Source organism: Strongylocentrotus purpuratus, unplaced genomic scaffold (genome assembly GCF_000002235.5).
Source record: "Strongylocentrotus purpuratus isolate Spur 01 unplaced genomic scaffold, Spur_5.0 spur5_scaffold_15, whole genome shotgun sequence".
Taxonomy (NCBI): Eukaryota; Metazoa; Echinodermata; class Echinoidea; order Camarodonta; family Strongylocentrotidae; genus Strongylocentrotus; species Strongylocentrotus purpuratus.
Genome location: NW_022145600.1, coordinates 22,665,206 through 22,681,530, shown reverse-complemented (window position 1 = coordinate 22,681,530; position 16,325 = coordinate 22,665,206). Strand labels below are relative to the sequence as shown.

General features: G+C 36.5%; 1 protein-coding gene across 1 annotated transcript; it reads right to left on the bottom strand.

Annotated features, from left to right (window-relative positions):
- Window positions 1-3,590: 3,590 nt before the first annotated feature.
- MMP14 (matrix metalloproteinase 14) lies at window positions 3,591-12,400 on the bottom strand. The gene is given in 9 exon segments (NM_001033651.1): window positions 3,591-4,278; window positions 4,716-4,854; window positions 5,277-5,416; window positions 6,547-6,657; window positions 7,371-7,529; window positions 8,341-8,554; window positions 9,660-9,865; window positions 10,171-10,282; window positions 12,165-12,400. Coding segments are annotated over 9 exon segments (1,404 nt in total). The 5' UTR covers window positions 12,264-12,400; the 3' UTR covers window positions 3,591-4,054.
- Window positions 12,401-16,325: the final 3,925 nt, after the last annotated feature.

The following is a 16,325-nucleotide window of genomic DNA, read 5'->3' as shown; positions in this document are numbered from 1 at the left end:
CAACCCCACATATCTTTCGAAATAAAGGTGTGGGGAAGCATTTATAAGACTAGCCTAAGAAGTATATTATATTCTCAGAAAATGGCAGTTCGTGCTATAACATTTGGTGGATGAAAAACTCTTTCAGATCCGTTAATTAAAAGATTGCGAATCCTAAATGTGTATAATTTACATGATTTATCCGTTTCTTTTTTCATGTTTGATCTAGTCAATGACAATTTGCTCCAATATTAGGTCAATGTCTTGTTTAATATACAAAGTGATATTATCTGGAGAGTGCAAAATTAGGGGTATAGCTTTATGTGACGCCTTAAAGTGACTTGGTAACATTGTTGAAGGTTGATGACAAAATTGCTTAATTTTGTATAAAATGTTACTTACTATATTCCTTTTACTGGACTAACCCTCTGACATGCAAAAAATCCTGAAAAAATTCTCAAACCACGAAGATATCTATGGTTTTCTTTGAAGGAGTCGATGTATGACACCCTCTAACAGTGATTAACAATAAATTCTCCCAACCATTTTTGAATTTTCCCAACCGTTTTTCCATGAAAAAAAGACATTAAACAGGCTATAAAAAATCTGTCAACACTTAAATGTCTGGAATGGAATGTAGAGCCATTTTATTGCTTTGTGACGATTTCCATTCACCTAAAATGTAATTAAATTGTAATAATATAGTTGGGAGAATTAAGGAATCGATCAGAACATTTTTTCTTAATTTGTACCATGAATAATGGTCCGTTTTCACTCACATTTTCAGATTCTCTTTAATGGTACATCTAGCATTGAAGTCACTACCTTAGCACCACTATCTCTCATCTGAACAATGTACCAAGTCCCTTTAATGCACACACACACACCCGCAAAAAAAAAACTCGCGCATACACGCATACACCCACATGCCGCCGCACACTATTTTAAATATGGCAATTAAAATCAATTCAGATGAGATTAGTTAGATGTTACTATCTCATCGTAAATGACATTTACGGTTATCATGTAATTGCCGTATAGTTTTGACTTTAAATTAACTTTAAATTGACACCCGCATAGCTTCAACCCAATTGATGAAAAGCAAATCCATCGCTTCTGATTAGTTACTTGGTATGTGTCAAATTTAATTGAGTTTCTATTCAAATTAACTGCGAGCGGCCGGAATTTTTAACCGTCAAAATATGGTTAATTCAAGACACTTAACAAATTAGGACATTTGCAATAACAGCAATGGAAATTGATACAAATGAATCCATTCTAGTTTGATTTCCGCACGCTATTTTTAATGTTACGATATCGGGTAATTACAATCTCGTTTAAAGGGATTTTTCTTTAAATAGCATTCCACTGTCAGTTAACTCTTACAGCATTCATTAGTAAATGGAATTACATTTACAATTAGAAAATGCATATCTCAAAGAAACCAAGGCACGTTGCCCGTGCATGTAAACAACTCCTGACAATTGCGTATGATCATCGCGTGAAAAATGAAACCCAATTAGCCCCCTTGGAAAATCAGGGGGTATCTAGCCGCTGTGCCCCCAGTCCCGTGGCCTGTCTAAGCGAAAGGGAGCGGGGACAAAATTATACGCCGACAATAATTTCCCGAAAATGTTTCTCACAATTTTTTTTTTCCGGCAGCTATTTTTTCCAGCGGGAGTCCATCTCCCAAGCGCCCAAAACCAGAGAGAGTGCGCATTTTACACCTTAACGGGTTTGTTTTTATTTTGTTATTCATAACGACGGGGGCACGACTCCAACGCATTTCAAAGCGCTTTTTATAAATAGGAATTACACCATTTGAAATGATTGACAGTCCTTACTGTTATTACTATCACTATTACTATCAATATAATTGTTATCATTTCCATTGTTTTCGTTATTTTTCTTTTTTTAATTTATAGTTATTATCATTATTAGTATTATTATTATTATTGTTATTATTATTATCATCATTATTATTATTATCACTATCGTTATTATTATTATTATTATTATTAATAATATTATTTTTTACTATTGGCCTCCTTATTGTTATCGTTGTTAATATTATAATTGTTTTAATTATTGTTATCAATACTATCAATATCATCATCATTACTTCTACTTCTATTACTACTACTACTACTAACACTAACACTACTACTACTACTACTACTTCTTCTACTACTACTACTATTACTACTACTTCTACTACTCCTCCTACTAATAGTACTACTATTACTGCTCCTTCTACTACTACTACTACTACTATACTACTACTACTACTACCACTGTTATTACCGACCATATAATGATATTACTGTTTTATGATAATAATCGTTAAAATCTAATCACCCGCTCCAAGTGAAGATTATTATGTCGAAGACATGTCTACACTGCACATTCGCTGTATAATGACTTTACACAACATACACGCATAATTACAAATCCCACCACTCCTATTTCAGCTATCCGTGAAATTCAATCTAATAAAAACTATCTCCATTTATTTGTCTACCTGTCGTCAACTTAATTTGTTATAATTATGTATATATATAAATATATATATATATACACGATAATTTTTTCTACTATAAAGAAGTAAGAATAGAGATATAAATGATTCGACGAGTGCCGAGATTCACGCTCTCTCTATGCTATGTCATCTCTTCAAAGCAATATTGAATGACGTTACAAATTGCATTGTGGATTGTGGAAGCAAAGTTGAATATATAGAGTTCTATCCTTAAGCTTGAAGCCCTGATTAAGTTTCTGGTTTAATTTCTGATTGCTAGGGTTGTAATATTGTCCCCAAACCACAAGGTATGCCTAATCATTAATGAGACCATTGTCATTGTATCCCCATCATAATGCATCTTAATCAGCCTAGGAAACACAAAGGATCATATGTCGTCAGTGTAGTCAGTCCTACGTCAAACAAGACTATAGTATCATTTTTTTTGTTTTCGAATTCTCCTCCCCAATTGATAACGACGGTCAAATTGTGATTGAAACGGGCCTTTTGTGCATTTCAAAGCTGTAGTATAATTAGCATTGCTTATCAATATGCTGATCCAAATGCAAACACACCAGATCATTACTTATTTTCTGTATAACTCAATCGGTGGGGGTGCATTGGCGATTGGATATATGTTCTTGTGTTGACGTGTCCCATGAATTCTAATTCTTCAATTAAGTCGTGTCCTATTTCTGTTCATTGTTGCTGTAGTTGTTGTTGCTATTGTTGTGTAGTGTGTGTGTGTGTGTGTGTGTGTGTGTGTATGCGTGTGTGTGCGCGCGTGTGTGTGTTCGTTCCTATTCTTTTATTATGCATTCTAGGAGTGATGTTATTATCAGAATAAACATGAAACACCGGAAATGAAATTGTCAACACCATCTAGAACTCTCTAAAAAAGGGAAAAAAATGGTAGACTCAAATTTACTCGATGAAGTCTCTCATGATTGACTCAATTTCGAAATTGGTTGTTTAAGTAAATGTAGAAATATATGTATATACATATCAATAGTTATTAAATATTTATGATCTTTATCAAACAGACGATTATCTAATAGAAATTCATACACAAATGAAATTCGAAACAAAAGTATTTATATAAAAGTATTTTATTGTGCATGGTTACTGACATATAGCTCCTGTAAAAATAAGTTATAAACATCGATACTTATATAATCATCGACACTGTTAACAGTGCATAGCTGGATAGGGTAGGCGCTATAAATAGCGTTACAAGTCACCAGCCGATATTGAATAAAGGTTAAAAAGTTTACACCTAGAAAATTGGTAATTCTTTTTAATTACATGTTATTTATTGAACTTGAGAGGTAATCCCACCAAGGCGGTCAGTTTGGGACCTGTTACTCAGGAAGTAACACACAATGGAAATGATAGATTGATTGACATCCATACATATCATCTAAGTTATTGAAATGAAAAGAAGGGGGCAGCGATCCTCGAGAAGAGAACGGCAACCATAAACGGTGCCATCACGATCACCTCGTCTCCGGCAGTGGGCGTTGTTGTAGAGCCGATGGCCAGCTGTTCGGAATCGCATCACAGCCACGCGGTAGCCGTGTTGATAGGATAGCCATCATCAACAGACTCGGTTATGTCGTTAAAGCGGTAATACTCAGAGCCTTTGAAGAAGTAAGTGCGGGCGTTGGTCCACTGGAACGCCGCATCTACTCCGTGGCTTGGGAGCCCGTCCCATTGGCTGAGCGGTTGAGGGTAGTGTGAGGTGACTCCATAACCAGGGGTGTAGCGGTAATACTCGTCTCCTGTGGGATACAGGGAGCAAAGTAAAAACAGATTACTACATGTCTGAAACACATTTGTTGATGATTATATATTCAATTAGAAAATAATGCTGTGAGAACCTTGAAAAACGTCATGATTATTTAGGTTGATTGAATTCAATCATTGAAGTTACAAGGAACCCGATGTAGTCATTTTCCATTATGTTATGTCTAAATAATTAAACAGGCCACAACAACAACAATAAACGGTCCCCCGATTTTAAATTTTGCCGACAGGGGGAATTAAGATCTCCAGATTGGTAGACAAATGTTCACTTTTCTCCACAATTGTTTAAAGAATTGCCTGCAGCTTTTAAAACGTCGAATTTGCTGACAAAAACCACAACTACCCCTTCACCCTCTTCCCATCCCTCCTTCCCCCTCCCCCGGCTATGCCCCTGAATCAAACTTCATCGTACCTTTTGTGAAATATATCTTGCCATTACGGCTCCAAATGAAAGCCGAAGAAACGTCCTTCGGCACTCCGCGCCAGTTTGACATGGGTCTCGGATAACCGTTATCCATTCTCTGGTTACGGAACCTCCAGTATTGACTTCCCTGTGGTGCAAACAAACAGGAGAAGTAATATCATTACAGCATTTTCCAACAATGTCCTCCATGTGATGAATGAATAAGATGAATAACGGGCAGAGACTAACGAACAAGTGACCGATATTTTGGAGGGAAAGGGTTGCAATCACTGTGAATCACGTGACAAGAAAAGGTGCGTGAGAAGTAGAAAGAGTTGGTGGGAAGGAGAAAAATAGAGAGAGAAAACTGAATGAGAGTGACTGTCTGAGAGACTAAGGAAGAGGGAGAGAGAGACTATTAAAGAGGGCGGTTGGGTGGGTATATTGGTGGAGGGAAAGAGAGAGAGAGAGCGAGAGAAAGAAGAAGGGTTGTGAAAAAAGAGAAGCGATGGGTGATTAAGAGAAATCCCCCCTTTCATGTTCCTTAATTTCATCTGTATTTCCACTCACCTTAAAGAAATACGTTTTACCATTACGAGGGTAATACAAAGCTGCATTCAGAGAAGTTGGAAGACCGGGAAACTCATCACCAATCACCTTCGGATAACCGTCGGGAATCGAACCATCTGTTCGACGATACAAGTGCGTTGCTGCAAATGTAACATAAATCAGAGCTTTAATGATAGTTTGAAGTATATTTGAACAAACTGAAGAGTCGGCTACCAAACGATACATGTAGTTATAACTTATATCAGCTTTAATATTCGGTAAATGAGTAAAATTAAAATTTTCGACGGAAGTTTAGATACGACAGGCAACAAACAAAACAACCAAAACCAACAACAACCAAAGGTGAAATGTAAGGAGCGTCAATATAAAACATAGCTTGAACATGATATAGAAGAGTAAAAAACAATCATTTCACCAACTTTCACACTTTCTCACAAAAGTATCTCTCCACTACCCATCTGCATATCACTGGTCATATTATCCGGAAAAAAGTTCGAAATTCGTCTTTTAATTTTGTTATGGTTTTCATTGTTTTTTTTAATATTTCTTAGGATATATATATTATTTTATTTCTAATGTATTCTTTGGTTCTAGAATAAATCAAGTTACTATGAGAAAAATATCAAAGCAATTTGATATCAATTCATATCTCCCACTCATGAAGAAGTACATCTAAACCTGTATTTACATTAAATTTTCTGCTTGTACGTGAACATAGGCAATTAAAGCACTTTTTGATGACAAGCGCATACTAATTGTTATGTAACACCTTAGAGGTATATCTGGTTTAAAACAAAGTGGTATCAAAATGTGTGTAAGACTCGACGAAAAAATGTCATTAAACGGCAATTTTAAATTCTAAGCAATCTCCAAAGAATGTGGAGGGGGCTACCAGGCCCCCTAGTACAGTTAGGAATAAGGAATAAGGTGTTAGAGAATATTAGTACTTTAACTTTGTTTGACCATGGAATTAAAAGCTAATATAACATATATTGATAGGAACGCATACAACTGTAGCTATTGAGTAGCCTACATGATAGGAATATGAAGTCCTACTATGACTTTATTTGAAATAGCAATCAATCTCCCGACAATGATTTCGAGAATCATAAAATTAAAAAATATCGTAAAGGTGCATTACTTCTAAGTAATCGTAAACAAAATGCAGTTCTCTTAAGAATTTCTTTATATTGAACAGTACTATTACATTTCATGCAAAATAGACGGCGTCATATAAAAATAATTAGTTTTCGAAGAAACTTTATCTTACCATTTCCCAAATAGGTGGAGCCATCTAGCGTTCTTGTTGCCAGTGTTATTGAAGTCATACACTTATCCACCGGCGTAGAGGGCGTGTTTTCAGGTTCTCCAACATTCTCGCCTATCAAATATAGAAAATACATGAACATAGTAATACATTTGACGTAGAGCCCTCCCAATGAAGTGTTCAATGAAGGTATATTTGAATACACATCCTCTTTCCAATAACGCATATATAAAAATAAAATAAAAAATCAGAATTCTTAATAATTGCCATGTCGTAGTGATGATAATCAAGTTACGATTGATTTAAATCAAACGAAAATGAAGATAAGACAGGGATAGTTTATCCACAATGTGTCCAATGTTCAATGGATCAAGATGTTCAAACTTTAACAATTTTTTTTGGTTTTTGACATACTGATCATGAGCACGTATACAAGCCGTTTTTATGATGATCGCGGTGAGATCTATGAGGGATAATGCACTTTTTTCATGACGTTTTCCTTGCAGCTCATACTGTGATACACATTCTTTATAAATGGACGAAACGGTTTACGCCAGGGAATGATGCTGTTGGGAAAACATTTTATATTCTGAAGATGATTCCTGCATACTACACATTGTGTAGTATGCAGGAATCACCTTCAGAAAATCCCAACAGCATCTTTTTCTGAGAATTTAGGAGTAAATATGAATAATGTGATTTAATACCTTTCTTCTCTTTTTTTGGGGGGGGGGGGCGGATTTAATATATTTTTCCCCGTGCAAGTAGCCAAAGAACTGTGGATCAGCCACCGAAAACTAAATGAATAAAAAAAAGTCAATGTTTACCATAGTGGGCTTGAATACCGGCGATGTCATCACTATTTAGCTGGAAGTTGGGTACGTAGCCTGTGTAATACGGGTACATCACAGCGCCCTCAATCTGGGAATGGCCCAGTCCAAGACTGTGCCCGAACTCGTGCACGGCGACCCATTCTAAATTTATTCCTGTAAGGATTCAAGAGAATACTCAATCATAATCATTACCCCAGGTTCAGCTCTTCTTTTTCACTGAACATGCTGAATGAACTAAACTAGTATCAATGACGCAGCTAAGGAGGGCTCGGAGGACACGTGCCTCCCGGCGAGAAAAAAAAAGGAAAGGAAAAGAAAAGAGAGATATGAAAAAGGGAGAAAGGAAAAAGGACGAGAGAAGATACCGACAGCTAGGACCCCCTCTCGTACCCCCTAATAAATGGTCTCGCAGATTTGCATTTCATTTTTCGAGAAAGACCAAAGCACCCCCTTTCGATTCTAGTGCCCCATCAGCTCACACACGCTACGCCACTGAGCCCCTATGTAAATGATAATATAATAAATCAAGAGAAAGTAATGTGTTCATGAAGAGCGTTTTAAGAGAAATTTATACTTATTGTGGGCAATCCTCAGGCATTGGTTGTTCTTCCTCTTTTTTCTTGTTCTAATAATCACCATGGTATGCTGTCATTGCCGTTATCGTTATCGTTCGATAAATGAATAAATAAATGAAAACGTATACATGTCCTTAAAGGGATCTTAAAGCCGATGCTGAGAAAGTAAGGGTTGTGTCACAAATACAGATCGTTTAATTTATTTATCGTTGCCAATTTGTGTTTGATTGATCATAACTTCAAAAGTTCATAACTTTCTTATTTTTAATCGGATTTTCTCAAACTTTCACTGACCTTTTTCTCTTATTTGTCTGCATCTATTTAAACTAACTTAATATCAGGATAGACCTCCCCTGTAAACATGAATATTTTTTTTAAAGGCCACGTACCTGAAAAACTAGCGTCCGTGTAACGTTCATCTTCGTCGAAGTGTGCGTCGCCGCCAATTGCATTTGAGGAGGGGTAATACGCATGTGCAAGAACACCACCGGGTCCGTCAAATGGATTGTCGTCCCCGTGGCTGCCTGGAGCAAAACTGATCAAGATGTCTGCGTTTCCTGACTTTACCAGCGTGAATGTAAGACCAGATGCATCAGCCCATTTCTGCAGAGTAAAATAAAGGAAGAAGAAAAAAGGAGTAAATCATCATGACTACTGTGTCGAACTGGTAGTGAGATGATGCCTCTTGTCTGAATATCAACAGCCGTCAACATGTATTCAGTCTCTAAAATTTGCAACGAGTAAAATGTTAAAACCAAATAAACAATAGAACAGTACAATTAATAAATTAAAAAGCAGAAGGAGGCGAAAACAGGGAAAGCAAATACTTGTGTTGAGAACGTCCGTTACACATTAAAAAAAAACGAAAAGAGTGTTATGAATTGAAGGATAATGTCATTGAAATCGCATGATAATAAGTACTACTGTGTATATTTTCGAGCCTTCAGTACGAAGTGGTGTTTACGATGACGTCACCATCGCAGACTAAAGAAACTAGAATATCACCGGAGAATATCAACAATAAGAAGCAGCTTACGTCTCGTTTGAAAACCGACTGACAATAAGAATCTGGTAATGAAAATGTTTTTTTGTAACAAAATGTACAAGAAAAGATATACAAACTAAAATAGACCACCTCACTCCCAGAATAGCCCAATATGGAGACGGTTGCCCAAACTTCAGTCATTACCCCCCCCCCCCCCCCCGCCCCCTCCCCTTCGCCTCTAACACGAATGAATAACATGAACTGATGAATATAACAAACAATTGATTATTTCAAACATGTCACTAATGAAGGATAAGGATATTATTCAGAGATTTTTTTCAAACGTATTAATATACGCCTTTAGACATGATTTGCAAGGCAATGAGCACATCCCAGTAGACCGACAGCCCGCGAGACCAAACATTTCGGTCACGTAAACCTGCAGACAGGCCGATGAACCAAATCTTTGGTCTCAAGGACTCAATCTTGTTAGCTGTCGGTCGAGCCAAACCTTAAAAAAAAATTAAATCGCCTGAGATTGTTTGAAAAATAGAAAATCCATGTTTTGCATTCATGTTCTATATGGCTGTCCCTCGCTTAATTTTTATTGTAATCAAGAACAATTTGTGGGCTTAAAGATCTTCTCTTTTTTTGGGGGGGGGGGTGTTCTTGATCCCCCAAAGCCCCCCTCTAACACCCGTCCGCTTTTGAAGCAGATCTTACCTCGATAGACTCGGTAATGATACGGTCAACCTCGTTAGCAGGCAGGTCTGGGGTCCTGTTGATGATCCTATAAGTGAGTTCTGTCTTGGACCACCTGCTGCCTAAGGCATATCGCTTCTTCCTCATCATGTCGGCAGGGGAGTCCATGTCCACCATTCCACAACGAGGTGTGTTCATCATCGCCATAGTCTCACTGTCTAGGCATCCTGGGGGAATCAACAGAGAACGATCGAGCAAGGTGAACTCTAGTTCTGCATGGCACTAATACCGTGTGGTCATTGATACTGTGCCTATACTAGTGATTGCACAAGGAAAAGTTCAATTCTGTGAAATTAAAATGTTTCTCGCCGTGCTCCCTGGAAAGAATGCATTTTGAACTGTAATTCAAGGGTGTCAGTTTAGGGTGTGATTACTGAATTTATGCTACAAAAATCTCGGAGCGGCATGGGCTATCATGTAAGCCCCTTCCCCTTCGTTACCGAGAATTGCAGAAGAGTGACTTTCCACATACCTGTCATTGTTATATTTGCAAATCTTTGGAAATACTCGAGGGCTGTCTTCATCTCTTCAGAATTCGGCATGCCACCTTTCATGTCCAGATATCCATACTTATTGAGATACGCCTGTAGATCACCAAAGGTCAAACAAGAAGAATAAACCACCAGATGAATAAAGATATTTAAACAATAATGCAAATTAGAGTTCACATTTATGGAATTTTCAAGCGTGTAGCCTGTAGGGTCATATCTCCATTTTTGTTTGACAAAGAATAACCAAATTCAAACTTATTATATAGTGCTAAAAGATAAGTGAGTGCAAAAGTCAATATTATAATTAACGGAAATCTCTAAAAAAAAAAGAAATATATATTCCATAGGCCTCTCCGTGAAAATAAAACAGAGATAATAATAATTTACATTTCTCGTAATATTTTTTCTACAGCCTAATCTTTCAGGGAGGAAAAAAATGACAATAGTCAGAAAGTTGGCATTTTATATAAACAACAAAAAGGATTAATTTTATATATTCTTATCCCGTGGAATAAACCCCGAAACGCCCCCCCCCCCCCCCCCAATATCAAGTTCAAATTCAATTGTGTTGCTTAAAATCCGAGTTACACTCATGCCCCCCCCCCTGTTTACCGAGCAGTCACTTATGCCTGAGTTAGTATTACTAACAATTATCCGACAAACAAGACTATAGCTAGTGCCTAGGGGTGTTTGGACTGTTCCACATTTCCCATTTGTATTATTATAAGTTAATGTTTAAAAGTCCTATCGATTGGCCGTCCATTAGAAAGTATCATAAGGAATGAACTTTAAGAAAGATTACTTAAAATGCCTTGTCAAAAGCACGCTTTCTGTCACTATGAAAAAACGTGAATTAAATAAACTATGGTACAGTGAAACCTGTATAACTACAAAAAACGGGTTCCTTTAATACAGGTTTTATAGAGAAATGATTTTCAAGAGAAACTAAAAATGTGGTCGCTATATACAGATACGAAAAGCTCTTCCCGTTATTTAAGCAGGGCTCCCACTTAGCCGAGTTGGAGCCTCGAGTTGTGGCGAGCTGACGCGATCTTATGGCAAGCAGTTTTATCATTGAAACATATTTCTTGATATCAAAAATTCAATTCTTGATATCACGGAATGGAATTCCTGATATCACGAAATCCAATTCTTGATATCAAGAATTACCATTGCTTTAAAACGTAAAATTATTTCTTGATATCAAGAATTGATTTCTTGATATCAATTAATAATAAAACGGCTTGCCATAAGATCGCGCCAGCTCGCTACAATTAACTCGAGGTTCCAACTCGGCTAAGTGGGAGCCCTTCTTTACTCGATACAACTCTTCACAACTCTCGACGAAGTGGCGAGCATGTCCAAATTAAATCATCAGGGACTTTTAGATTTGCGTGGACTGATACGTGTGACGTCCATTCAAGACAGTGCATTAAAAGGACGTCGATCGTAGCAATCCACATTGTCGTTGTGCTAATCTAAATGTCCCTATTTTAACTTGAGGTGAACTCGCTTTCACCCGTAACAAGCTCGCGCTGCACTCTTCATAACTCGTAGCAACTCCCCCCCCCCCCCTTCAAGCAGGCGCGTACGCAAGGTTGGGGTTTTGGGGGTAGACCCCCTCAATTTGTTTGTTATGTGCGTTTTTTGGATGAAACCCCCCCCCCCCCCCCCCACTCAAATTTTGTTTTAAGGGTAACCAAAACAAGTGACCTTACTCGAGAGAAGGACGCCAATCATTTTGTGATGCAATATAATCCATCTTCTATAAAATTTAATCCATCTTGTTTAACAAGCGATAAATCATTTGCATTATAATAGCCTGCCATGGGTCCAATAACATGTTTTGTGATCTGGAAATAGTCGGAGATTGAGGGACGTCTAACCCCACACCCCCTCCACCCCTTCCCGGTCAGAGAACCCTGAATCCACCCCTAAATAAGTTTGACGCCTTAAAGAAATACAAATTACGTACCATTGCTTGATCTTCATTTTTGACCCTGTTCTTCTGTGCAAGGCAACAGGTCACCATCAGAAAACTCCAGAGAGCTAGCAAGACCAACCGTGAAGACATTTTGCCTTCTCTAACGAAGATCTTGGTGGTTAGAAAGTCCAGCAAACAAGTTCTTTTCCCAACGATCGAAGCACTCCAAACTGTTCCTGATGAATTGAAATTGTAACAGGTAGCACGGACCCTATGCTTTTGCTGACGGCTAAGTCTGCTTTTGTCTCGTTCTCAAAGTGTTCATTCCCTTTTAAAGACTGTTGTGCATCCACCGGCGTCCTTACAAATTGAAGAAGTGACGTGATTGGGTGATCATCTTTCGTTTGCACACGGCACTCTAGCTCGTTTGCCCCATTACGCATGTGCAATGTGGAATATTAAAGTAAAGATTGAAGTTTTCCTGTTGTTCTTCTTCTTTTTTGGTTTTGTTTTTAGGCATTTGAGGTGAGATTTAACGAAGTATTAACCTACATACAGGTAATATAATCGTTTTCATTTTTTATTTTGTTTTGCTGCAAGGAAATCACAGGTCCGGTAAGATTCAAGATTCAATATTGGACTCAGTGTAAATAAATTAAAGAAAATATAGGTGAATACAGCAGATGAAAACTTAAAAAGCATAAGTGACATGAGTTAAGGATCGTAATCATAATTATAGATCTCGATTATTCGACTCTCACTATTGTAATGTATAATCATTGCATGTAAAACACACAAAAGAATAGAAGAAATAGTTCGTTCTTTATTTCAATAACAATTCGCATAGCTAGGTTGAAGAGGAGATTAATTTAAGGGGGGGTTGCGAAAGGGGTCAAATGAGACGAGAGAGATAATCAAAGAAGGAATGTACAAGATGAAGAGAAAAGGACCCACTTCGCAAATAAATTGCATTTACAAACTCGCACTTAATGTAAGAAAAACATAAGAAAAACAACGAAACACACCAACAGCAAATATAATGTAAGTGTAATCTTTAATTGTCCTTTAAAACAATAATATAATTCACCTTCCTAAAATATTATTTGACAGCATGCCGTTTTAAGACCTTTTCAAGCGAATAAATCCAAGGCTTAGAACCGCCATCGTTGTGAAGAGGTCTTTGTGAGACTGAGATTATTGCATAAGTATTATGGAAATCTGCATTTTAAACGAAAGGTTTCCTGAGTTAAAGAAAGGTATAGCGAACTAAAAATGTTAAAAGTTTATGCGAAAGAAAATCATACACATTGCTAACTTTAGCAAATTAACTAAGTTTAAACATCGGATTCATATAGGAATGGCCAAGAACGTAATTTATGCTTTCACTAACAAGATCTTCCCAACAAATAATCTTTTACAAATTAACTAAGTTTAAACATCGGATGCTTAGGAACGGTCAAGAAGGTAATGTAAACCCTCACCAACAAAATATCACAAAATGTAATCTTAGCAGCTACGATCCAGACGATCTTCAAATCTTAGCTTCTGGGAACAACCAGAATGATCAGAAAAACACGCTTTGATGTTCACGGTATACATTTGAAAAGTTGCAACATATTATAGTGATGGTTAAACGAAAGTTTTTCGAGAAATACGGACTACATTCCGTTTAAGTTGCAGAATAACGATAACATTGATAATACTATCAATAAAGATGGTAATAGTGATGATAACACTGCTAGTACAGTAGTACTAGTAATACTACTACTACTTCTACTACTACTACTACTACTACTACTACGACTACTACTACTGCTAATGCTGATGCTGCTGCTGATGACGTGATAACAATAATGATTCTTATACTGTGTTATAATGATAATTATGAAAATATATATTATAATGATTATGATGATAACAATAATTAGAAAAATTTCATTATAAACATTCTGTTTTTATGAAACACTTAATGATTTTGCTAAAATTCTGCCTCCAGATTTCAAAGTCCAAAGAGAGTATTAACTTGATAAACTTGGGTCAAACTATCATTGTTAAAATAACGATTTTTATCCTTCAGTCGTGGGACGTGTACAGTGACGTGATCTGGCTTTTCCTTACATTTTAACCCTATTTAGCCCGGGGGGTGGGCTCTAGAAGCCCCCCCCCCCCCCTCGACATTTTTCGAGATAATTTTTCAACGCAAGAAAATCTTGAACTGAAATTTTGTGGCTTTTTTCTTACGCGTCTTGCGCATCTTTTGAAAGAAATTTTTCGAAAATCGGACCTACCATTACAAAGTCACGCGTCCTTTTGTTTTTGCATGTCAGCCCGAAAATCGCACATTTTTGTGATTTGTGTACAAAACATATGGAAATCTCATTTTTCAAATAAAGAGATAAAGCATTGGTTATTTGGTCTTGTTTATAGTTCGGTGTTTATTTTGGGGTCAAAATAGTTGGATTATAGTTGGAAATGAAATAAAACAACACATACAATAAAATACTTAAGTTAAAAAAACAAAGAAATACATAAGAAATTATCAAAACAATAGATAACATAATTAAGGAATAACCCTGGTTTTTCAATTTTTTGTGTTGTATTATTATTCCAAATGGTCTAACAAATATATGTAGTGAAAAAAAATGCTTAAATATGAATAATGTCTGATTTATGGGCAAAAATGCGAATTTTATGACCTTATTTGCATAAATTACTATAAATATGCAAATGAGTGAATTTTTCAAAAAATTGAAATTACCATATTATTCTATACACTTCACTTGACATGTATGCAAATTTTCGCGGCGATCGGGCGTTTCACGGCCGAGATCATAGGGGGGGGGGGGACTTAGAAGCAAATTGCACGGTGTGAGCGTCGTACGTGACCCTGCCTGAGTTGGCCGCTGGAGGCATTTGAAATCCTGTACGCTCGTTGAATTTTCAACTCCTAAATAATACTTTTTCACCAATAACAAAACAATGAATTTTTGATGCAGGATATAATAGTGATTGTAATAGTAATTATAGTAATAATAATAATATAGTAATACTAATAATAATCATTATTATAAAATTAATAATATTTGGTTATGATAATTATGATAAACCTAAATTATAATGATTATGATTACGATGATAACAATAAATAATGGAAAAAAAAATCATTAAAAACATTCTGTTTTAATGTAACACATAATACGCTTCTGCCTCTAGATTTCAAAGTGCTTTCAATTTTAAATTATTAACTTGATAAACTCGGGTCAAACTACCAATGCCAAATAAGTTCCAAATAAGGAATTTCACCCTTCAAACATAATAATTACGTGTACAGTAACGGGGTCTAGCTTTTCCTTACATAGTGTATCCCCCTTTTAAAGCACGTCATTCTCCAAAAATCAATATTATTTTGTTGCTCTGAGCGCTTTGCGATACCCACTTGCCCAACGTGAGCGGCAATGAATGGTTCTTAAGTAGATTAAATATGGATTAAACACAATGAGATGATTACTCACAAAAACCTAGTATTAAAAGAGCGATAAAGTGTCAGATTACCAAGACTGTGATTATTGTGTAATCGTATTATTCATAAAGGACCACATCCTTGATACTTATAACAGACGATTTAGCCTCAAAAAGGAAGAAGTCTAGTTCACCTACATGTAATGCTTGTTAATATCATGAGTGGCGAAGTGACGTCATTCAAGGATGCCCTGATGTCATGATATAGGGTCGGGGCACTGGACTTTCTGGTTGATGAAAAAAATAAATATTGTAAATTAGTTTCATAGGATAATAAACATACAGTCAATTATATGTATTTAATTTTCTTCAAGGAAACAGAAAATGTGGCCGCTGTGGACATGCGGTTTTTCTAGACAGGTTCTAACACATTGCTCGAGGGACATGGCACTTATAGGCGTCAAGTACTTTTTCTAGAGCGGTGGCCTCCATAAGACTAATTTGTGTTAGTATTTGTAAGACGAGTGCTCATTAACAGCGAGTATATAGGTTTGAATATTTTTTGTTATTAGTCTTTTATATCGTTTCACCAACTTTTGTTTTATTACGACAGAAGTGCTACCTTTTATAAATGTAATGCTTCCTGGGAGAAATTTCAATAGTTTAAACATATTTGTGGCTTACACCCAGTAATCGATCTTATTTACTGGGTGTAACCCACAAATATGTTTAAACTAAGTGCTACCTTGTTTG